We start from the raw sequence: 25,780 nt of genomic DNA on the forward strand, positions 1-25,780 counted from the left end.
TGGGCCCGATGAAGCCGGAGTTCAGTCCGGTTTCCATATCGGAAAACTTACGAAAGCAATTGCCCATTCGTCTATCGCAAGGAACTTTCCGCCAGATCTAACAGACTTTGCTTCCCAATCACTACTAGGAAGACAAGGGGTCAGAATATATGTATCTACTTCACCCGGAATCGAGCTCGGTTCCCTTGCATGTTAAGCGAGTGCACTACCTACTGAGCTATTGGGACCCCAAACTTTTAATAGGATGCTAGTAAATCGAAAAGTGCTTTCCGTTGATCTAAAATAGCGTCCACCCAGCTACATACCTACTTCCACTTTAATGGACTGAGCAATAAAAAAAAGGAAAAAAAAAATTGACTGAACTCAGAAACGACGCCGATCCCTATTGTGCGTTCCAAGTTAGGTAATCCCATACAATTTTTAAAAAGACTAAGGATAAAACTACCCCTTCTTCCCATTCCCAAAAAAAGGAAACAAAAAAAAAAAAAAAAAAAAAAAAAAAAAACAAATAAAAAAAAAACAAACACAACAAAATAAAGAGAGAAAAAAAGAAACCAAAACAAAGTAACTAAATGTAAATAAATAAATAGTCTCGGGTTTGGTGTTTGGATGTCAGAAAAGCACCCCCCCCAAAAAAAAAAACAAAAAAAAAACAAAAACAAAACAAAACAAAAAAAACCCCCAAAACTCAACAAAACAACAACAGCCACAACAACAACAACAACACACACACACACACACAAACACACACACACACATACATACACAAAGAAAAACTAAACAGGAAGTAACAATGTTAAATATTCATATTCCTGCCCAAATTTTAAAGCAACCTAACTAAGCCGAGAGCAGGAAAGGCAACAACCGTAATATCACCTGTTTAAATAAAATTAATAGCAGTAGTAAATAGGCTATAAGATAAAGATTTGAACATGTGTGATGAAAGGTAACCGACAAAGCAAGAAAGCGCGCGCCTCGATGACGACCAGTGACAAATGTGAGGTGGGGGCGGTCATGTAGGTTACACCCGACAACTTTTGGCGCGACATAAATATGAAATATGTCAAGGTGAATATCGCTGTATTCCTTCTCTGATTAGGGGGGGGGGGGGGGGGGGGGGGGGGTTGACGTGCCACCCCTTCACCAAATCAACAACTGATGCAGTTTTGATGGCGTGTGTGTGTGTGTGTGTGTGTGTGTGCGTGTGATGCGACGAACGATCATTAAAAAAATTAATTAAAATAAATAAAATCAAGGCTTCCAAACAGCCAGATTTTTTCTTGGCCAAATAGTCAAATAGAACCTCACATTATCAAACACCACAATCATCCTGACTCCCTTGAAAAACTCATTGATTTTAATTACTAAAACAATCGACTACAGTTGGATAAAACTTATCTTTTCATTTTTTTAAAAATAAAAGATTTTTTTAAAAAATGAATAATAATAGAAAAACATTTCTTAGTAACCAATTTTGAACTTGGCCATCTGGCAGCCCCCATCATAACCAGCTGCAGTCAAGCCAGCCACAGACATAAGAGAGGGAGGGGACTGTGAAGTTTCCTGTGGCAACCGAGATGCTCGTGTTTTTTTTTTTCAAACGAATCACTGCTCGATGACGTCACTGACTCGAAACCCGCCCGAAACCGACTCGATTTTAGAGGACTCGATCGAAAACCCGCTCGATTTGATCGTTTCAAACTCGACCCAGCACTAAGTTAGCAGACATCAACTAAGGTCACAGAGGTCAAAGTTCACTCATGATAGAAGAGTTTAGAATGAAATATAACGTAGATTAATACGACTTTACAATGATTTCCTCCAACCATTGCCTCTAAGCTTTCATTGAAAAATTATTTTACCAGGCAGAGAAAAATTAATAGCTTTGTATTTTGATGAATAAGAAAGAAATGAAAATAATAACATGATTGTGTGATTAAGCAAAATTAAACAGTATACAATAACAATATAAAGATTTATTTATATAGAAAAGTCAATTCCGGGTCATTCTTGTGCCCTCATCCAGGGGTAATGTTATGGAATTGCTCGCAAACACTACACACATCTTGTTTTATAATATATTCTCTTTTTGAAAATGTTCGTTTTTTATTTGCTATTGCCACAATGATTCTTTTGCAAGTTGTTAAACAAAAGTTTCGTTACGCATATTTGTGCGTTTAAGAAGTGATCGTTTACAACATAAGTTTCTTGAACTTGAACTCCTCCCCGACATTGACTGACATCGTCCTCGCTCATACTCATACAACACCAAACCTCATTATTCATTATTAATTTTTGGACGCGGGAGCAAACTCAGCAACCGCTGTGTAACATCTCAGCTCCCATTGCTTACGGGATGGCAGGGAGGTGGAGTAGTGAAAACTGTGAAATACAATTTTATAAAGACATCCATGTAAGTTAGGCACTTAAATGAAAATTCAGTTTTCAAATGACAGTATAAAATTTGGTTTACTATGATGCAGTATACCATCCCGATGATAAAACCGTTTGAATTTTGTCTCTAGGTTATATAGAAGCAGAGTTATTCAATTTTTTATGCCTTAAAAACACCCAAAAATTACTATAGGAATCAGCCTGAAATTGGGCACCAGCTGACTGAAAAAACGAAAGGGATTCCCCTGAAACACTGTGACGTCACAAGGCTAGGAGCCAGTGACTTCTTATATAGTATCAGTAGACAATGCTAGGAGCCAATGACCGACGCTGACCACGGCAGTCCAAGCTGAAATGGCGTTACTTTGGTAGATTTTGAAATGAGTGTGATTTTATGGAATGCTCAAAGGGTATCCTGGAAGCAGTTTTGAAAGTTGAAAATCGTATCATTGGAAAGGAAAATGATTGAATTTTATGATTATTTATGTTTTAAGGGAATTTTTTCATGAATGATGATAAACGGCTTGATTTTCTTGCCCACTACAATTAAGCTATCTTTCCATTACAATATCTTCTAAATGAATTTAAGGAGGGAAACGGTAATTGTACCAAATGATAGGGCGTTCAATGCCCTTTATTTTGATATTTAATTTATCCAATTCTGTAAATAAATACCAGAGATATCTCAATTTAACCAAGCCATGGTTTTAGCCTGCAGCTCACAAACGATAACTAGCGGTCACACAGGTGAATGGGAGAAGTGACAGTAGTATACTTCAGTATAGATATATAATATAACTTATAAGCAAGTGATAAAATATAAGCAGACTCCAACTCCATAGTTTAAATTTAATTAAAAAGCCAGGAGTCTGCGATCACACACTTTTCTGACTTTCCATTTGATTTTGATTTTCATACATCATTCTTAGAGTCCCTGTACTGTATTTGCACTGTTAGTAGTTAAGCAATTTTAAAAAGTTTGACTTCGACCACTCAGACTGGAGTCTGAATAAATAGTCTCGAGTTTGTCATAGAATAGTGTAATAATATTGCCCAAAACAGCTAACAGGCATCATGTCTCATCCTACATGTTAAGATTTGTTGGTGGCCAGGGACCCCTTATAAAACACTGTGAGCATGTTTAATTGAGATTTTATTATATAGCACAATATCCACTAAATGTGCTCAAAGGGCTTTACAAGGGGTCCCTGACCAATAGCAACACTTAACATGTAGAACGAGACATGACGCCTGTTAGGCGATAGTACAATTTTTTCTGACAGAGACAACGCTGTCAACGACCAGGTACTCATTTTACACCTGAGTACGGTGAGAGAATGTGGGTAAAGAGCCTTTTCCAAGGACTCAACTATGCGCCGAGCAAGGCTTGAACCCAGGACCTTCCGATCCGAAAGCGAGCGTCATACCACAAAACCACATAGGCGCCCTGGCCGTTTAGTGGATATTGTGCTGTGTAAAAGCTCAAGATTTTTTGGGTTTTTTTAAAATCAATAAATGAATGGTATGAGTATGAGAAGGTTTGATGATTTTTATTTTTTCTCTCATCCCCAGGCCAGTACATTAGCTGTTGATTGCGTTGGAACATGGGCATTGCTAGCTGGGTGAGTTGTGTCATAATTCAAACTGAATGAATCCTATTTATGACTGCTGTTAAAAGGGGAGTAAAACAAAAACATGTTTTTAAAAGTTAAAAAAAAAAAAAAATTTACATCCAAACAGAGAATGGTTTTGAACATGGGTCAAACTTTTCCAGTGTGAGAATTTGTAGGTTGGTCTTGCCGGTTGTTTGATGTTTTTGCCGGTGAGGGAATTGATAGTTCACCAGCATTACCACATCACCATTACTATTGTGCCACTACTAATACTACTACTACTACTACTACTACTACGACTACTCCTACTAATACTATTAATAATACAACTACCACTACTACTACAACTACCAAAATTCAATGTTTCGCATTTCTTCTTTTTATGTCAGTTTTCACATACATTTATAATAGGATTATCTATAATATTATTTTTTATAAAACTATCTTTGATATTGGCGTACACTCTATAGTCTTGGTGAGTTTGCATCATAGGTTTGCATTCAGTTTTCATTTAGTAGAATAATAGCAAAGTATCTTGTTTTTAGAGGAATGGTATCGTTTGAAATCATATTTTGCGTCTATCATTTGCATTTAATGTCCACATACTAGTGTATTGACAGAGGATTGATAAAACTGTCTGGACCATGAGATAGAAATAGAGGCAATTTTCAGTATTTAATAAAATATTATATATATATAATATTATTCTGGTATGAGTAGGGGGTAGAGGGGTTGCGAAGCTTGAGGCAAAAAAGTTCTTTATCATCATCATCATCATCATCATCACTACTGTTACTTCCACCACCACTACTCCAAACAACTACCACCACAAGCACCAGATCATCACCAGTATCAACAATGCCAATTACTTCATAACCATCATCAGAATCAACACTTACGCTGCTGCTTTATAATTTTTTTGGATACCAGCTTGAATGGTTACTGCAGGGTATTTTTTGTGTATGGTATTCAACACTTTCAGGAGAAGTGGCCGTAATCAAGTTTGACCCATGGTTCTGAGTATTGATGTAGAATTTGTTGTTTTATTTAAGTTGTAAGACAATTTCAGTTTGTAAGATACATTGCTCTTATTCTAAGATATGTCTTTTATTATATTATGTTTAGCTGGCAACTTCTTTGTCCACTATGTCGCTCTATATTTTTTTGTGGCTGAAACCTAAATTTTAAAAATATGCGTTTGATAACATTGATTCTGCTCTTCACAAAGTATCACAGGAGATTATCTGATATTATCCGTGCTTTCCATGGAAATCCACAATTTTGGGTCAGGGAGGGAATTTGCTCTTTTAAAAAAATACATTTCCTCCCAATCAAATGTACTGGCAATGAGAGACTTGATGTTTGGGGGAATAAATAGGAGCAGTTTCCCACTCTTTAGAAGTTATCTGGAGTATCAATGATAGTTTATCATCTTATTTGCGCTAAAAGTGGGGATTTGTGCAGTCAAAATTGGTCTTAAAGGAAATTGTTCAAAATATTCCTCCTTTTTTGCCACCATCAGCAATATTAGATACTGTTAACGCATTGAAATTGATCTAGATAGAAATAACTAGTGAACGTATTTGAAATTTTTCCAGACGCAAGACTCTAGCATTTGTGGATCTGCGCGACGCTGAGAAATCCCCTGTGAAAGTGACGAGACAAAGTAAATGGGATATTGGATGTGTTCAGTGGAACAAGCACGCTTCACATGCCCACCGATTTGTCACTGCAGTAAGTTACATCAGCTATTATTTTAAAAAAATAATGTATCAAAACTGAATATAACAGCCTAAAAAAAACCCCCAAAAAACTAAATACCAAATATGGAACGTTTCAGGCTCAAAACCCTTCTTCAGCCAATAATAAAAAAAAAAAAGAAAATCAAAACCGTTAATACATCAGTTTAAAGTTTCTTAACCAGTAAAAGCTTTTTATTTAAACTTGGCAGATTTACGATCTTGTACTTGTTGCTCGTAAAATTTGGATTGTTTCTGATTTCTGCTTTGTATTGAAACAGCATCATACTTTTTTCTGTTTTGTATATTTAAAAAAATTTTTTTGCACCCCTATATATCAATGAGGGTGGGACTGATAAAGATTTTTTCCCCGATGTTTTAAATCTCAACTTATACAAATTTTTGTTTGTTTGTTGTTGTTTGTGGCAAGTCTGTTTTTTATCCAATTTCCACGGATTTCTGGGACATTGCTCTTAATTTAAACCTTCTAGTTTAACTGGACTCATAATATTATAACCTTTCCATTTTCAGTGTAATCAGCGTTTGGATGTTTTTGACTTCAGAGAATCATCGGCAGCCCATTTAAGCTCTTTAAAGGCCCACTCTAGGACTGTCAGGTAACCTTGTCATGCCTCTTAATTGAAGTCGGTGCTAGCGTTTAAACGTAGCAGCCGACTGTCCTGATAAAATCGTGACTGTCCTGATCTGGCAATCCAGAGGGGGGGGGGGGGGGGAATTGGATTGTTTATGTTGATGGAAATGACTCCTCTGTGTCCCGGGATTATGCTTTTTTGAGTGGCAAATTAAGACAAAGAACAGAAAAAAACTTTAAATTTAGATTATATTCTATGTAGTAGTCCTTCAGAGCCATTCTGCCCATGGAGCTGGTGTTTATCCCGGTTTCTATAACGTGAAATGGACAATAGCAATTGCTTGCTATCCTTTGGATAGGATGCTAATTTATTGCAAAGCACTTTCTACCAAATCTAACAGTCTCAACTATCCATTCACTGCTGGGTAGACAGGGGGGTCAGAAAAAATCTGAACTGCACCCGGGATCGATCTCGGTCCCGTTGCGTGTGAATCAAGTGCTCTACCAACTGAGCTATCGGGACCCCCAAGATTATATTCTATAATAGTCCAAAAATACTGCTGGTTTAGGTCATGATCATCATCATCATCATTGCCTTTTTCACCCTGGGTCAGGGTATAGGCCACAGACAAACAGTTTCCATCCTTCTCTATCCTGAGCCAACTTTTTTATCTCATTCCAGGTCTTACCACTTCTCTGTATATCAGCTTCTTTAATTCTTCTCCATGTTCCTAGTGGCCTTCCCCTTGATCTTCTGCCCTGAGGGTTCCAGTCCAATACTTTCTTTGTTATAGTTGAGTCATTCTTTCTAAGCGTGTGTCCAATCCACCTCCATCGTCTTCTTCCTATTTCCTCTTCCACTGGTTTCTGCTGTGTTCTTTTCCATACTTCTTCATTTTTTATTCTATCCATCCATTTTATTCTGAGTAGCTTACGCATGCACCTGTTTACGAAAATCTGTACCCTCCTTATACATGCCTGTGATGCGTTCCAAGTTTCACATCCATACAGTAGGACAGACTTCACGTTTGAGTTGAAAAGTCTTAGCTTTAGTCGAAGGGAAATATCTTTAGTTCTCCAAACTCTGTTCAAAGATGTGAATGCAGCCTGTGCCTTTCCTATTCGTGCTTTCACCTCTGCTTCCGTGCCTCCATCCTTGTCAATTATACTTCCGAGATAGCAGAAAGTGTCTATATCTTCGAGTTCCTGATCTTTTACTTTGATCTGCTCCCTTTGACGCGTACCTATCCTCAAGACCTTTGACTTTGCAGGGTGAATTCTTAGACCAGTTGATTCCGAGAGGCTGTTTATAATTGTGGTTTTTGCTTGCATCTGGTCCTGGGTGTGGACAAAAGAGCCAGATCATCTGCAAAATCCAGATCATCCAACTGTGTCCAGGGGGTCCACTGTATCCCATTTCTTCTCCCTTTGGAGGTTTCCTTCATTAGCCAATCAATGGCAAGAATGAACAGGAATGGAGAGAGCAAGCATCCCTGCTTGACACCAGTCTTAATTTCAAAGCTGTCAGTAAGCTGATCTTCATGTACAACCCTGCAACTTGATCCTTCATACATTTCCTTAATGAGGTTTACTATCTTTTCAGGGAGTCCATAATGTGCCAGAATTTTCCACAATGTTTCTCTGTCAATACTGTCGAAAGCCTTCTCGTAATCCAGAAAGTTGACAATAAGAGGAGAGTTCCATTCTATAGACTGTTCCACTATGACTCGCAGAGAGGCAATCTGGTCGGTGGTTGAACGGTTTTTCCGAAAACCTGCCTGTTCGTCCCGCAGTTTAGCATCTGTTGCATTCTTAATTCTCTCTAAAATAATTCGGTTGAAAACCTTTCCTGGGATAGAAAGAAGAGTGATGCCTCGATAATTATTACAATTACTGAGGTCCCCTTTCTTTGGAAGCTTGATAAGATGTCCTTCCTTCCAATCCTTTGGGAATATCCCGTCATTCCAGATTCTCTCAAATAGTGGGTGCAGGGCCTCAGCATTTTTTTCCGCATCAACTTTTAGAGCCTCCGGTGGAATCTGGTCTGGTCCAGCAGCTTTCCCCCTTTTCATCTTATTAATGGCACCCACAATCTCTGCTATCGATGGTGGATCACAGCTAATTGGTAGCTCAATCCTTGCAGGCAAAATTTCTGGCTGGTTGTCTGGTGGTGGTCTGTTCAGAAGGCAGTTGAAATGTTCCCTCCATCGTTCAGATTGAGCCTCTTTTCCAAAAATAGTTTTCCCATCTTTGTCTTTGACTGGTATCTCTGGTTTCCCATATTTTCCAGCAAGTGTCTTGGTAGTTTGATAAAGGATCCTCATGTGTCCTCCAGTCGCTGCTGCTTCTGCTTTCTCTGCAAGTCTGTTCATGAATGCTTCCTTGTCTTTCTTCACAGATCTTTTGACTTCCTTAGCTATGGCTCGATACTGCTCTTGTGCATCCAGTCTTGAAGCCCTTGTTCGGCTTGCATTCACTTGTTCCTTCCTTGTTCTCCTCTTTTCAATAAGGTCCAAGGTGGTTGGACTTATCCATTCTTTATGTTCCGATTTCTTTACCCCCAATACCTCGTGGCAAGTTGTTATGTAGACTTCCTTGATCTTTGCCCAATGTGACTCTACATCTATGTCCTCCTCGAGCTCAGTAAGAGGTTGGAATCTATTACTCAATTGTAGTTTGAATTCCTCATTCTTTTCCCCATCAAGTCCATTCACCTCAAATTTTTTCTTGTATGTGATCTGGCCCCATGTTTTCTGAGTCGGAGCTTAAGCTTTGCCAATAGCAGGTGGTGGTCTGATCCAACATCTGCCCCTCTCCGTACTGTCACATCTTCCAATGAACGTCTGAATCTACGAGAGATACAAAAATGATCAATCTGATTCTCTGTCACACCATCTGGTGAGACCCAAGTTGCTTTGTGGATCCTCTTATGGGGGAACACTGATCCTCCAATCACCAAACTGTTGAATGCACAGAAATTTGCAAATCTCTCACCATTATCGTTCATTTCTCCCATGCCATGACGTCCCATGATACCTTCATAACCTACGTTATCCTGTCCCACTTTTGCATTAGCATCTCCCATCAATATGTTGATGTCTTTCCTTGGCAACTTGTCAATGACTTGTTGTAGCAGACTATAAAATGTATCTTTGTCCTCATCTGTTGCATCATTTGTTGGGGCATAGATCTGTACAATGTTCATGCTGATCTTCTTACTCTGTGTTGTAAAGGACGCCATGATGATCCTTTCTCCGTGTTGTTCCCATCCTCTCAGTGACTTCTGGGCAAACTTGCTTAGAATTATTCCTACTCCCTGTGTATGAATCCCGTCCCCTCTCCCTGAATATAAAATCTTCTCCCCAGACTTGAGGTGTTTCTGTCCGGATTGTATCCAGTGGGTTTCGCTTACTCCAAGTATATGCAGCCTGTATCTTCTCATCTCAGTCACAATTTGAGAGCTTTTTCCTGTTTCATACATGGTGCGAACGTTCCACGACGCAATTCGAAGCTGCTTGTTTGGCGAAGACGTCATCGGGTCAGCAGAGTCCTTTCGGCTTTGTCTGTTGTCCTTCATAAATTCTGTAATTCCAGAAACTCTTCGGTCGCCCAAGCTAAAAAAAGGATTTGGTTTGTCTGTCTGCGTTTCTGTAACGATTTGAGTTTAACGGAAAGGGGTGTTAACCCTTTGCCAACCCCCAACCTGGAGGACCAGGTGACTCGAAGATGGGAGAATCACACACCATTAGTCGCCTTTTACGACACGCTGGCTTGGCGTTGGGCTATTCTTGACCCTCTCAGTTGAGGGACCCCGGACACCACACGGGGGTAGGTCATGATGGTACTGTGTTAATATGTCCAGTTTTATCTTGTTGAAAAGTTGGCTGCTATTTTTAAAAAACACATCAATCTTTGGAACGAATTTAATATCAATTAAAATTTTTGTCTAGCTGCAAATTTATATAGTTAAAAAACAACTTTTTGCTGTGATGGGAATCAAACTCGAAACCCAACGTTTGAGGGTTGTTTTTCAGAGTGTTGTAGAATACCCTGGGCTTCAAATTTGATCCAGTGATTCTGCGACTATGTGGTCTTGTGGTATGACGCTTGCCTTCGGATCGGATGTGAGCAGCGCATAGTTGAGTCCTTGGAAAATGCTCTTTACTCACATTCTCTCACTGAGAGATATTGGCCACCTGGCTTTTAATGTCAACCCCTTCCGCCCCCCCCCCCCCCCACTCTACTCACTTTATGTCATGTTCAAGCTCCAGCTCACTTGTTATTAACCTAAGAGCCTGCTCCAATGAGTTATTTAAAAAATGAAAATTGAGCTCTAATATTGCGCAATATCCTCTAAACATGCTCAGAGCGCTTTGCAAATTCTGTGAATTTATAGTCATTTTCTTTATGATGTTCGTGTTAATGTTGGTTATTGATTTTTTAACTTAACAACATCAATATCATAATCATGTTATGAGTGACTTACAAAATTAGAAAAGTATTTTGTCACTTTTTAATTTAATACATTTTTTTTTGTGATTTTTTTTCCTTTTGTTTTTAGTGATGTGGACTGGTCCCCCTTTGATGTCAATATCGTAGCCTCGTGCTCTGTGGATACTTTTACGTACTTGTGGGATGTCAGGTAGAGAAATCTGTATGATGTGTGACCTGCCGTCTCGAAGTGGTTTTATTTCAGGATGGATTCAATGCTGGAAGTTGCATTAATAGTCGCAAACATGACTCTTGGGGTTTATATCTATTCATTATGTAGTCCTTCAGAGCCATTGGGCTCATGGAGCCGGAGTTTATCCCAGTTTCTATAGCGTGTAACAGACAATAGCAATTACTTGTTATCCCTTGGATAGGATGCTAGTCTATTACAAAGTACTTTCTGCCAAATCAAACAGACTCAGCTACCCATTCACTGCTGGGTGGATAGGGGGGTCAGAAAAAATCTCGACTGCACCCAGGATTGATTTGGTCCCTTTTTGTGTGAAGTGAGTGCTCTACCAACTGAGCTAACGCTCGGACCCCCCGTCTATTCATTATGGTGGGGGAAAACTCAATTTCTTCTTCACTCACTCACTATCCAGCGTCATCCGCATTGACGTTGGCTGCCCGCCCTTTGTGATGACAAAAGTCCGCCCATTCCCTTCATCTGTTGACGGTATCATATAACTCTCTTCCATTCATTCATCTCTGTCCATTCTAGATGTTTTTTATATAACTAGGCCTAGGTCTTCCCCTTCTTCGTTTGCCCTCCATTTTCCCCTATATCACATCTTTCATCAGTGTGCATGAGTTTCGGCATATATGACCGAAAAAACTGAGTTTTCTTCTTTTGATTACATTTCTTCTTACATTGTTAAAAACAAAACAACTGAAAGTTGTTATTTGGTATCATTTTAATTCTACTTTCACTTTTGTGAGTCCATATTCATCTCAACATAATACCGTTTTCAGACAGAGGGGAGAGGGGGGGGGGGGATCACATGTGTTAAATTTTGAAATGAAAAAGCTGGGTTATAAACAAGTAATTTATATGCTATAAGTTTTTAATATCCCAATTTTTGCCTTTTCCTGATTCCTGATGCTTATTTTGGCTAGTGATTCCATAGCCTGGAACATAATTTCATTGTTCTTATTCATATTGTTGTTTTCGCAGTATTTTTATTGGTTATTTGTTGTTTTTTTCTTCTCAGGGACCCCAAAAAGCCAGTCAAATTTTTTCAAACTGTCTGTAAGTAACTGACATATTGTAGTCTCCCCATTTATCTCTTTTGTTTGTGCAGTCATTAGTCGTTAATATGTATTGTATTGTGCTCTTAAAGCATAGCGGCCAACTGTCCATATAAAATTGGGGCTGTCCCAATTTGGCAATCTGGAGAAGAAAAAAAAATTGGACTGTTTATTTGTATGAAAATGTCCCTTGCATGTCCCAGGATTTTGTTTTTTGACTAGTAAATTAAAACAAGGAAATTACAGGACTCTCAATTTAGATTATATTATATGTTATAATGAATGCCATAATCAGTCGGATGGTGAAAAGCTTCGAAATGAGATATTGCCAAGTTTAGTTAGAAGGTCAATTTTTATCAAAAATGAGTTCTTGTTATCAATGATTAAATCAACCCTTTTTTTTTTGTACATCTTCGGGAAATATCAAAGCTTAATTTCACTTCTAAATATTTTTTTTACAGCTAGTCAAGTTGAAAAAGTATGAAATTTGAGAAAAGTTGCTGGATAAAAGTTCCCAGACATCTGACTATAACTTCATGAAAAATCACCCGATTTACTTCAAATAAAGATTAAAATGCTCTGGGGAGCATATTCATTCAGAAAATGAAGGGGGAAAAAATGCAAATCCAAAATTTTCACCTTCCCACTTATTATGTCATGCACTGACACGTATAATAGTCCAAACATGTTGCTGTTGTTTTGGGTCATTACTGTTTGTGCGTTTGGGTGTCCCATTTTAGTGCTTTGAAAAGTTGGGCAGCTGTGTTATTGTACTTTAAAAATGATGAGTGTATGCTTGTCACCTTCCGATCGGAAGTATCCTGGGACTGAGTCCCAGGTGGCGCTTAGTTGAGTCCTTAGAAAAGGCTCTTCACTCACATTCTCTCACCGTACTCGGGTGTAAAATGAGTTCTGGGCCGTTAACAGCTTTTTCTCTGTCTGAAAAATTGTAGTATTGCCTAATGTGCGTCATGTATTGTCCTACATGTTAAGTGTTGCTGTTAACAGTGTTGTTTCTGTCAGAAAAAAAAACCAACTGTAATATCGCCAAAAGGTGTCATGTTTTGTTCTACATGTTACGTGTTGCTGTTGGTCAGGGACCCCTTGTAAATTGATTTGAGCATGTTTAGTGGATTTTGCGATATATAAATCTTGTGATCTTCAGAATTACAGATTTTTAAAGATTTTATTTATCTGATGTGGTTACTGATTGGTGTTACGAAGTATCATCTTGTCACAATAGTTAAGCAATGTTAAACCTGGTCAGTGGCTGGATGGGTGATTGGGATCATAAAAAATTTGGTTCCCGATATGGTGCTCTTGGGTAATGTACTTTGCACAAGCTACCCCACTAAACTCAGGTTTGAATGAGAACTTGACTACAGACAATAACTGATACTATAAGATTGTTAGTACAAAAAGGACGATTAACATGGGCATAAACATTTAATACTTCCATATTGTCAGTTGGGGTAATAAATGAAACATCCATACACACCTTGAGCATGGAATATCTGAGGAAATGCACTAAATTAATATATTCATATTTATCTTATTTACTTTTCTTACTTTTTTTATGTTTAAAATAATTCCAGCCGGTGCCTACCAGGTGAAATGGAACAAGGTGTATAACAACCTGTTTGCCACCACCCATGATGGGGATGTTCGGATTTGGGATCCTAGGGTAAGGGCATCCCATTTTATCCCACTTATTTTATCTAGACATTTTCCTGGGAATTATTTATCATAATAATGGTAGGAATAATTATAATCATAATAATATGATAGTAATGATCATCATCATAATAAAAATAGTTATGATACTGATAATAATAATAATAATAATAATAATAATAATAATAATAAATATAATAATAATAATGATAAATATAATAATAATATGATAAATATAATAATAATAATAATAATAATAATAATAATAATATTTCTATCGCGCTTTATACCAGGACCTCAAAGCTCTTTACATCAATTGCATGAAACTTATACAGTGTAGGTAAAATTCTTCACACACTTACACACATTGCTTCTGAACAATAATTATATACACACACACACACAAACACAAGCAAGTGCACAAGCATTGCAATGTAAGTTGAACAAGAGATGATTACATCAACAAATCATTTTTCACAAAAAGTATTTATCAAAAGGAACATTTTGAGTTGTTTCTTAAATGTGACAAAGCCATAAGATAGTTTTAAAGGTTAAGTAAGTAGTCATCAGTGCCATGAGGCTCTTGGTGCCGGAGCTAATCCCAGTTTCTATAGCGTGAAATGTACAAATAGCAGTTGTTAGGACGCTAGTCAATGGCAAAGTACTTTCCACCAGATCTAACTGACTCAACTACCCAATCACTGCTGTGTGGAACGGGAGGTCAGAAAAAAAATCTTGACTGTACCCGGGATCGATCCCCCATTGCTTTGCAAGTGCTCTACCAACTGAGCTATGTGGACCCCCCAGTCTTAATGGTTATTGTCCTTTCAACTTATGATCCAGATTTCAAGGTGAATACTAAGTTTCTAGAAGCTGTGGACTGTAAAAAGGCATGTGTGCAAAAATGAATGGGAAAAGGCTTCCAAAAAGGACTAGTGAAAGTGATACAAAGCTGCTAGAAACTGTGGGCTGTAAAAAGTAATAAACAGCAATGAATAGAACAGCTTTTAAAAAAAAGAACAAAATACCAAACACGAAAAGTTTTGGGCTCAAAACCCTTCTTCAGTCAACAACAAAAAACATTGAAAACAGAAATACATTAGTAAAAAGAAAACAACAGATCAATGGCAGTCTCTGCTCTATCAAAGACAATCGTTGTAAATTTTTCTCCTTTTTCATTTCTTGTCACCATCAGCACTGATTTTTATGGTTTAACGAGCCCTAACTCGAAGTGCTTAAATAGTGTTTCTCCTTTTAAGAAAGAATTTTTTTTTTTTAATGAATTTTATTTTGTCTTGCAGAAAGAAAACCAGCCTTTGGAGTATATTTCTGCTCACCCCTCTAAGATTCATGGCTTAGACTGGAGTCACACAGACCAAAACAAACTAGTCACTGCTAGTCAAGACTGTACCATCAGGGTAAGTCTTTACTTTGTACTCATCTGGCAAGAAGGTAATGTTGAAACTTATCTAGCATTAAGGTAATGTTGAATTTCTAATGTTGAAACTCTCATCTAGCAATAAGGTAATGTTGAATTTCTAATGTTGAAACTTTCATCTATGAATATGGTAATGTTGAATTTCTAATGAGAAACGACTTTCATCTAGCATTAAGGTAATGTTGAAACTCTCATTTAGCAATAAGGTAGTGTTGAATTTCTATTGTTGAAACTCTCATCGATGTAATGGGAAATTTATATAGCGCCATTATCCATTTACAATGCTCAATAGCGCTTCACAAAGGTATCAAAGGTCTGACAGTTCCTTGTATAAGTAGTTAATGAATTTCATACAGCTGGAGCTGAAAAGGCAAAAGATCGTTCAGAGAATTTAGTTTTAGGGATTTCTCTCTCTAATGATACGAAGTTAGAAGACCTGAGGGAGCGACTTGGAATATGGACTGTAAGAAGTGATTTTAAGTAATCTGGAGCAGTGTTGTGAAAACATTTAAAGGCAAGACATGCTAGTTTATAATCAACTCTCCTCTCCACGGGCAGCCAATGAAGGTATTCCAAAATGGGAGTTATATGCTCATTCTTTTTTGTCTGGGTGACAATTCGTGCTGCCCTGTTTTGTAACAACTGCAGTCTTGTGACCAAGCTCTTTGGAAGCCCGTAGAGAAGGGAGTTGGAAGGGAGTTGCAATAGTCCAACCTGCTAGCAAAAAGTGAATTAATGAGCATCTTGCAAATTTCTTCATCTAAAAAATTGCGGATATGGCTAATAGATCTTAAAATAAAATGTAGATTTTGACAGAGTTTTGTTATATGATATTGCATAATAGAAATTCATCAAAATAAAAACCAAGGTTTTTTACAATTGAAGATCTGGAAACGACAGTCACAAATCAAAAGCTCTTCTGTTAGAATGGTCTTTCCTTGTTTTCTAAAAACGATACATTCAGTTTTATCGTCATTGAATTTTAGCTTATTTTGGGTCATCCAGAGTTTGATATGAGAGACGCAGTTAAAGATGTTTGTCTTGTTTGAAGTTAAATTGGAAGAAGAAATTGGGAAATATAGTTGTGTACGATCGGCGTAAAGCAGGTGACTGATGCTGTAGGATTGAATGATGCTAATAAGAGGTGTGGTGTAGACAGTGAACAGAAATGGACCCAAAACTGGCCCCTGCGGCACGCCAAAATCAAGCATGAAGTTAGTGTGGCATTTCCATAATTGAAACTCTAATCTTGCAATAATGAAATGTTGAATTTCTATTGTTGGCCCTCTCTTTATAGTGACATTGTTGAGTCATTACTGATTTTTGTCTTGTTACTAATTCAAATGACATTTCACATTGTCACAATGACTACACGCAATTCTTTATAGAGTCCCAGATTTAAGAGGTTTTTTTTTTCCAAAATGAAGGTAATTTAAATTGATCAATATTCGAAGGATGAGTTTTCTGGCTAACTTTTTTAATGCAGCTGATTTTCCAGAGAACGGCGGTTAACTAGTTTAGACTCCCTTTCCACTAGCAAAATGAAAAAAATAACAATAAGTATTGAATTGTAAGCTTTAATTTAATAGACGAAGACAGATATCTGTCTTCGTCTAATAAATTGAAGCTTACAATTCAATACTTATCATAATTTTTTCCTTCGAGCTTCAAGCAGCAACATTTTCACAAAGTGACAAATTAGGAAACAAGCACTGATAAAGATCTTAAAAAGTGTGTATGAAACAGTTCCCGACAAAGCAGAAAAAAAGATAATACGAATTAAAAGAAAACATCCCAAAAATTCACACTGTCTCCATTGGGAACAAGTCGTGGCTTTTATGATTTATGGGAGATTTTTGTTTTTTTTCTTGTATTTTTCTAGCTGCTTTACACTGCTGCTATCATTGTCATTGTGGTATACATTTTATATATGTAAATTTTGTATATTTATTTGTAAACGTGCATTGAGCATCGCACATTGATGAAAATGCACGATATGGATGCCGTGTATTATAATTATTATTATTATTTTTAAATTTATTATTATTATTATTTATTATTATTATTATTATTATTATTATTATTATTATTATTATTATTATTATTATTATCATTATTATTATTATTATTATTGTTATTATTATTATTATTATTATTATTATTATTATTATTATTATTATTACCTGACACTGTTTCAGACCAGATACAACTTTTCCGATTTTTTTCCACAAGTAAACTAAAGTTCATGTTTTCTTCTCTCCCCACCCCCTCCCCTCATTTCTTTCTCTTTTCACATAATTTGATGTGGAACAGTTCTGGGACTACCAAAATCCCAGGCGTAGTGAAACAATGATAAACTCGTGGAATCCCGTCTGGCGCGCTCGGTACACGGTAAGAAGCTTCTGTTTTTATTCAAGTATTATTATATTGTGCGGCTATGTGGTCTTTGACTCTTGCCTTCGGATTGGAAGGTCCAGGGTTCGAACCCTGCTCTGAGCAGGGCATAGTTGAATCTTTCAATGCTCGTTTTCTCTCACCTTACTCAGGTGTAAAATGAATACTTCGTCGTTAACAACATTGTCTCTGTCTGAAAAGATTGGAACATCACCTAACATAAATATTAAATTGATTTGAAAATTTGTGGAAGAATTTAGTGTCCATCTGTATTTCTGGGTTTGTTATTGAATGTTTGGGATTATTAATATTATTATTATTATTACTATTACTATTATTATTATTATTATTATTATTATTATTATTATTATTGTTATTATTATTATTATTATTATTATTATTATTATTATTATTATTATTATTATTATTATTATTGTTATTGTGATCTTTTTCCATTTTTTTTCTTTTCTTCTTCCCTCCTGTCCAGCCTTTTGGTAACGGTATAATGAGTGTGGTGGTGCCTCAGATACGACGAGGAGAGAACAGTCTGTACCTTTGGAGTCAAGACAATCAACAGTCGCATGTCCACACCTTTGTCGGTCATCAGGACGTCATTTTGGAATTTCAATGGAGGAAACAGGAAGAAGGTGGGGCGGTTTTGACAAAACTCATATGTTTTAATTTTACCTATTGTTGTGCAGCTTTATAGTCTTGTGGTATGACACTCGTTTTCGGATCGGAAGGCACTAGGTTCGAGCCTCGCTCGGCGTGAGTCCTTGGAAAAGGCTCTTTACTCACATTCTCTCACTGTACTCAGGTGTAAAATGAATACCTGGCCGTTAACAGCGTTGTCTCTGTCGAAAAAAAATTCTATTATCGCTCTTTCTGTTACGTGTTGTTGTTACCCAGGGACCTGTGCCATGCGCTTTGAGCACAATTAGTAGATATTAGGCTTTATAAAAGCTCAACTTTTTATTTATTTTTTTAAATTGACACTCGCCTTTGGATGGCTAGGTCCCGTCTTCTAAATGAAGATCTCTGTGAATTAAAGCTGTCCTTCGGAAAAGTCTCTTTACTCACATTTTCTCCTTGTACTCCGGTATATAATGAGTACCTGGCTGGTAACAGCCTTGTCTCTGTTAAAAAAATAAAATTGTAAGAGTGCCTGACAGGTATCAATTATTGTCTTGTATCTTAAGTGTTGTTTATTATTATTATTATTATTATTATTATTATTATTATTATTATTATTATTATTATTATTATTATTATTGTTGTTGTTGTTACTCAAAACGACGACAAACAAAATTACACCACAGTAACGAAAATATTGCCTGAGCGGTAACTTAGTTCAAGTGATGACCTGAGGTTGACCCGGGGCCACGCCTGCCAAATTACGGTGAATCCCCTAGTGAGTTCAGTTACGGTGGTGATATCGGGTAATACCAGTCGATTTATGTTCACTTTCATCTCTTTGTTATTGCTTCACAATGAGCTTAAACACAAATTTCTTTACTCTTTAATATTTATCAAGATTTCTTCTTTCCATTCATATGCATTTTATGCCATGTGATGTATATAATGATCGTGATATTTCAATCCCAAATAGACCGTTTTTCTGTAATTAAAAATGCATTAATTTTTCCAATAAAAAATTCAGTTCTTCAAACAGAAATATAGAACAACTTTTATTCTTCCACAGTTAGAATTTATTATAATGGAACTATAAGTTGCTAAAATTCCAACTGTGCATCAACAAAATTGAATTTATTATGATTTTTTAAATTTCATTTAGTCGTGGAGGACACTCAATAAATTCATGATAAACATTTGAATGAACTGTGTAGGCTTTGTAGAAAAGTCAAGAAACACAGAAGAAAAGAAAACGAATCTAAAAACATAATTGTTTCAGGATTTAAAACCATATGTTAATCAATGACGATGCTAAAAAGCCCTCAAAACTATGCGCTACAAGTGTCATGACAGACTACGTAATGTTGAGATTTTGAGCTTTTTTATTTAGCGCAATTTTCACTAGACGTGCTCAAAACGCTTTAAATAGTGTCCCTGCCAACAGCAACGCGTAACATGTAGAACTGGACATGATGCCTGCTAGGCGATATTACATTTTTTTTCCGGCAGAGACAAGCGATTAAAAACAAAGATGAGGGAAAGCACTGACTACAGCAACTAGTCATGCACAGTCACCAGATCTGGTCGAAATAAAATCAAAATAAATCAGTGATTGCAATGTTTGCACAGCCTTCTTGAAAAACGCAAAAAGAATAAAGAACAGCAACAGATCAACATTAGCAGCCCCGTTTTGTAAAAGTATGGAAACAGCACAAAATATGTCACTTGTAAATCACGAGGCTATGGAGGCAACAGAGTGACTTTTACAGTTATTGTTATAAACCAATGTCTTTTGTCCTTCATTAAGTAAATGAAAATATCTCTCTCTCTCTCTCTCTCTCTCTCTCTCTCTCTCTCTCTCTCTCTCTCTCTCTCTCTCTCTCTCTCATCTATCTATCCATTCATTCATCCACCATTGCAAACATCTATTTATCGATCCATCCATATATTCATCCATACCTCCATTTGTCCTCTTCATCAGACGATCAGTCCATCCATCGGGTCGGGCCATCTCTCTCTCTCTCCTCTCATCTCTCTCTCCTCTCTCTCTCTCTCTCTCTCTCTCTCTCTCTCTCTCTTCTCTCTCTCTCTCCTCTCTCCTCTCTCTATCTATCTATCTCTTTCTCTCCTCTCTCTCTCTCTCTCTCTCTCTCTCTCTCTCTCCTATCTATCTATCTCTTTCTCTCTATCTATCTATCTCTTTCTCTCTCTCTCTCTTTCTCTCTCTCTCTCTCTCTCTCTCTCTCTCTCTATATATATATATATTGATCATTGCATCATAATAATTACAAACAATACAAGGTTTCTTTTTTACCCACAAAGTACTTAAACAATATTTTAACCTGGGAAGTAAATTTCAAATATATTACAACTGAAATGTGAAACGACTCGGACTTTATTCTAGTGTTCTTTATTGACCACGTTTGTGGAACTAAAAGCCGATATAATTGTGTTCATATAATATTAAGCTGAACTCATGTCAGCACCTGTTGAATATAACGTGTGATAAAGACATCTTGACCGGAATCCATATGCCTCTGAACCAGCAATGATCAAATCGGACAGCTGCACCAAGATGTTATCGCATATCATCAAAGAACTAAGAGTGATGCACAAATTGTGAGGGAATGAATGAAAGGTTACTTTATTCCTCCATTGGTTAGAGCAAGTTTTGAGAGTTTCTATCATTTTGTTTGCTTATAATAATGCAATCAATAAATTAAATTTAACAAACTATAATCGAAATTGTGCTGATATCTAAATGCAAAATATCTCAAAGACAATAATTCTAATGATAGAGTGTTTGGTACCAAAATACAGGTCAAAGTTTTCTCAATCTGTTGCCAATTTGTTTAAATTGGTAAAATAGACTGTGGTTGTGCAAAAGCGATTGTAATTTAACCAGATATCAGTAACAAATCTGTTAAGTATCACGGGAGATAACCCGTTGCACTGGTCTGGAATTTGATGGAGTGGATGACCTCTTGACCGTGGCGCAGGTAGAGAACTAAAAGCTCGCCTATTCAACACTGTGACACGTTTCTGGTCATTTTAAATCTTGTAAATTCCCAGTTTTTGGTTGGCATCTGGTTAATCCTGATATAATAATGACCAATCAAAACATGGAATTTGTGACACACCTTCACACATGCTCGAACAAACATGGTTGGTTGTTTATAAACAATAATGTGAATGATATCGACCTCTCTCTGATCGCTGTTATTGTTTTTATACCGCCAAATGATTTCTCTATCAGATTATAAACATCTAAGTTTATACATAGTTTTCTGTGTTGGCTCTATTGATCAAGTGGTAGAATTTTACTGAGATACATATTATTGATAGCAAAACCTGTGTAGTTCTCTATTAACCAATCACTGCCATTGTCTACATTATGGCGATTGGACGAGAAGTGTCTATTGGTAATTTTTGTGGATATTGTGCAATTTAAAAGCTCGTGTTTTATTTATTTATTTTTGTTTGTTTGTTTGTCTTTAATCCAGGATCTTTAGATCATCAGCTGGTTACCTGGTCCAAAGATCAGAGTCTGAGGATATGGAAAGTGGACCCAACACTGCAAAAGGTAAGTGCATTCACTTTCTCTCTCTCTATCACTCTCACTCTCTTCTTTCTTTCTCTCTCTCTCTCTCTCTCTCTCTCTCTCTCCTCTCTCTCTCTCTCTCCTCTCTCTCTCTCTCTCTCTCTCTCTCTTAAAACTCCCCTCTCTCTCTCTCTTTTAAAAACTCCCTCTCTCTCTCTCTCTCTCTCTCTCTCTCTCTCTCTCTCTCTCTCTCTCTCTCTCTCACTCTCCCCCTTTCCCCACCCCTCCCCCATATCAATAGATACTTGCTTTATAATTTGTCTATTTATTTATTTTTGTTGTTGTTATTGTTCTTGCGATTGCCATCATTGTTGTTGTCGTCATTGTGGTTGTTTCTGTTGTCGTTGCTATAGCAGGCTTGCCAACCAGTATGTTTTCTCATAATTTAATACGCTTAGAGGTTCAAATATGATACTGTAATATGGGAATGTTGATTAAACTACATGCATGATAAATGCAAAAGAGTCAACAGTTTGTAACAAACAAGGGGAAAAAATGATAAAAGTGGAATAGTTGAAGGTTATTAACTCTCTCCTTTTACCAACTATTTTTAGGAGTTTTCTTGAATTGTCTTACTTACCCAAGACGAAAAAATGTTTAACTCAAAAAGCAATGAAATGTTTGTCGAGAATGGCGTGCCTCATAAAACATCATTAAATTATCACAGCTATAACACAGATTTGTCTTCAAAGTTTGTAATGTACATTACAATGAATCTGAAATATTGAATGGTCACAAATGTGACGATTATCTTATAGTTGATAAGGAGAGGGTTCAATGTCATTTCCACCTAGATGAAAACCTGAGTAGCCAGACAGATGACTGTCACAGGAATTGCAGGATTTTTCCTTCTCTCTACCTGCTTGATAAGACTCCATAAATTCAACGAATGTTAAATTTGAAATTTTGGATGGCTGCGTGTTGAAAATATGATTTTTTGGGAAGAGATATGAGAAATTGAGCATAAATATTGAGGAAAATATGATACAAGGTTGCCACTGTTCCATATATTTACGGAATTCAGTATGTTTTAAACCTTCAGTATATTTTTACAATCACCTTATAAACGGAAAAAAGTGAGTTCACAATGTCTTTTAACTTGAATTCCGTGGTCGGGAAGAGGTTGATCAATGTGTTTTTTCGTAAAAGTTCAGTAAATTTTTGAGTCCTGTAGTGGCAACCCTGATGATAAATCTCTTCAAATGGCTGAGATTAGTTGCCAAGTCTGTTATAGTCATTGTTGTCATTGTTGGTGTTGTTGTCGTCAACAATTGAAGAGTGGTTTTCCAAAACTCCCTAACTTCGTTTTTTTTTTTTCCATTTTGAGATATTGAGGATTATTTCCCCTAAAATGTTTCATTCGATTTGTTATTTTATCCATTTAAAATTCAAATCATACAAATATAACTCGACTCCGGATTGGACATACTGCCCTCACTCACCGCTTCCTTCTGGAGAGGGATGAAAAACCCCTCTGCAGAAAATGTAACTGTGACCTCACAGTTCACCATATTTTAATTGAATGTACAGAATTAGAACAGATAGGTCACAACATTATGAAAACAGGGACTTGAAGTCTCTGTTCCAGTCGGTCGATCCGCTTACAATTTTAAAGTATCTGCAGGAATGTGAACTCCTGCAGAAATTGTAAATAAATATTTTTACTTAACAAACATGTAACTATTATGATTTTATAAAGATTTTATTACAACAGTACACGTTTTGATCAGCTATGGCCCCTCAAGGCCGATAAAAATTGATAAAAGACATAAAAGGGCGCTTAAATGACCTAAATAGTGTCGAAAGCGCCGCCGTTAAACACCTAAAAAACAAGAAAAGAAAACATACAAATCTAGGAAAATTCTTGTGTCAATTGATGCTTAGAATAAAGATTACGTTTCAATTTATTTCATGGATGGAAAATCTCAAAAAGTAGATTGTTCGACTTAACGAGTTTTGGAAAACCAGCCTTCAATTTTTTCACATTTTTTTTTTGTTTTTTTGTCACAGTCTGTATTGCTTCCCTGCATTTACTCTATAGATAGAACAAAGTTGACGTCACTCAAGTCTAGTCTTTGTTAATTATTTTTTTTTGTCATCCATGTTTATGAGTAATTCTCACTATACTATATTAATCAGACTATAGATAGTATGAAGTTGATGTCACTCAGGTATTTGTTATTGCTTTTTCCCAACCATGTTTCTGAGTAATTCTCACTAAACTGTATTAACCAGACGTTCAAGGTTACCCAAAGTTTTGTGTTGGTCCGTTATATTTCCGGATGGCAATGTTGTGATTTTCTCGGTCAAGCGAACACCATCAATAGAAGAAACAAAATTGACGTCTCTCAGCCATTTTAGTGATTAGTTCTCACTCTATTATGTCAATCAAACTCTTGATGGAACGAAGTTGTCTTCACTCAGTTCTTTGTTTTTTTTTTTTTTTATAGTTAAGATAAAATAATATATACTGCATTGATCCTGAATGGAAATTATCATAATGTTACACGTACTTCATCGTTATGTTTACACAAATTTACACACTGTCGTGAACTATTTGATTAAAATACGAAGCTAATTTAATACAAAATAAACATTAAACATAATACAATTTTAATAAAATATACAGCGGGTACAAGCAAAGCTATAAAAATCGGACATGAAAGTAGTATAGAGTTGTAATAATGGATTTGTAATGTAAATAGATTGGGGGAGGATTGCACACAGCAGTCAACACGGGTTGATAAAAGGTATTTTTTTTAAAGTAACAAAAATAAAGCGTGGTATTTGAATACTTAAATAAATAATAAATCATGTAAATATAGCACCATGTAAACATGCATTAATGTATCGATAGTTCGAAGATGACGTCACTCAGGCCTTTGTTATTGTTTTTGCCATCCGCGTTTGTGAGTTGTTCTCACTAAACTGTATTAACCAGACTATAAAAGTTAATGGTTACACAGAGTTTGTGTGTTGGTCCGTTATACTTCCGGATGGCAATGTTGTGAACTCCTTGGCCAAGCGCATTCTATCTATAGATTTTAGAGCGAATATTATAATATCTTTCATATTTCATGTAATAAAAGTCATCCTAAAGTTTCGTATTGCTGATGGTAAAAATGAATTTAAAAAATATTTTTGTCTTTTGTTTTTCATGTGTTACTCCTGTGGCTTATTTTGATTCGTTGTATTGAGGGTGGAACCGTAGCCGTGTTAACTTAAAGCCTGACACAAGAACCCTCGAGGACTTATAGTTTTACGTCATTTTTTAGGCTTGTACAGCGTATAGTGAGTTGTCGCTCGTAAAGCTCAAGGAAAAAAAGGATTCCATTGGTTGTACTATTGAATACAACTCACGATTTGTTTTCTTTTAAGACCAAAGACTTGTCTTTTGACGTCATTTTATTTTTTTTTTTTGGCCCGTGTCAGCGTAGCCATCGTTATAGCCTGACACTGAAATCCAAAAGGACTGGCAGTTTGACGTCATTATTTGTTTTTTGCAACGCTTAGTGAGTTGTCGTTAGTAGAGCTCAAGGAAACAAGCTATTTCATTGGTTGAACTATTGAATACAACTCACGATTTGTTTTCTTTTGTGGCCAAAGACTGGCATTTTGACGTCATTTTTTGGTCAGTGTCAGGCCATAACTTTATGAAGGCCACGGTGTCAGGCTATAATCTAATGATGGCTACGATCAGGCTATCGATATTATGCGTTTAAGTAAAACATTCACAGCAACTGCCAGCCGAACAATAATGTACCAACACAGAAAACGATGTGTAACCTTGAACGTTTTTAGTCTGATTGGTAGAATTTAGTGAGAGCTACTCATAAAAATGGCAGTCCAAAAGCAATAACAAAGAGCTGAGTGACGTCAGTTTCGTTCTTTTACTAAGTTAACGAAGCCTTTGACTCGATCTGCTTTTCCTCGGGAATTTTTTTCACGGTCGACGAGGAGAGA

General features: G+C 36.6%; 1 protein-coding gene across 7 annotated transcripts in view; it reads left to right on the forward strand.

Moving 5' to 3' along the window:
• The first annotated feature begins 1,995 nt into the window (after positions 1-1,995).
• The window catches only part of LOC144977399 (GATOR2 complex protein WDR59-like), an 82,495-nt gene continuing 58,710 nt past the window's right edge, over positions 1,996-25,780 (forward strand). For 5 of the 7 annotated variants that reach the window (XM_078922570.1, XM_078922571.1, XM_078922574.1 and 2 more), the window contains exons 1-11: positions 2,019-2,413; positions 3,967-4,016; positions 5,606-5,741; positions 6,278-6,363; positions 10,900-10,980; positions 12,041-12,078; positions 13,673-13,761; positions 15,053-15,169; positions 17,503-17,580; positions 18,071-18,230; positions 21,720-21,799. In XM_078922570.1, coding sequence (XP_078778696.1) covers positions 2,357-2,413; positions 3,967-4,016; positions 5,606-5,741; positions 6,278-6,363; positions 10,900-10,980; positions 12,041-12,078; positions 13,673-13,761; positions 15,053-15,169; positions 17,503-17,580; positions 18,071-18,230; positions 21,720-21,799 — 972 coding nt within the window. In that variant the 5' untranslated portion in view covers positions 2,019-2,356. Of the gene's footprint in view, positions 2,414-3,966; positions 4,017-5,605; positions 5,742-6,277; positions 6,364-10,899; positions 10,981-12,040; positions 12,079-13,672; positions 13,762-15,052; positions 15,170-17,502; positions 17,581-18,070; positions 18,231-21,719; positions 21,800-25,780 lie in introns of all 7 variants that reach the window. The other 2 variants (XM_078922573.1, XM_078922576.1) reach the window with 1 other exon arrangement.

The sequence above is a fragment of the Berghia stephanieae genome, chromosome 7, assembly GCF_034508935.2.
Source record: "Berghia stephanieae isolate SIO BIC M18660-M18661 chromosome 7, UCSD_Bste_1.3, whole genome shotgun sequence".
Lineage (NCBI taxonomy): Eukaryota > Metazoa > Mollusca > Gastropoda > Nudibranchia > Aeolidiidae > Berghia > Berghia stephanieae.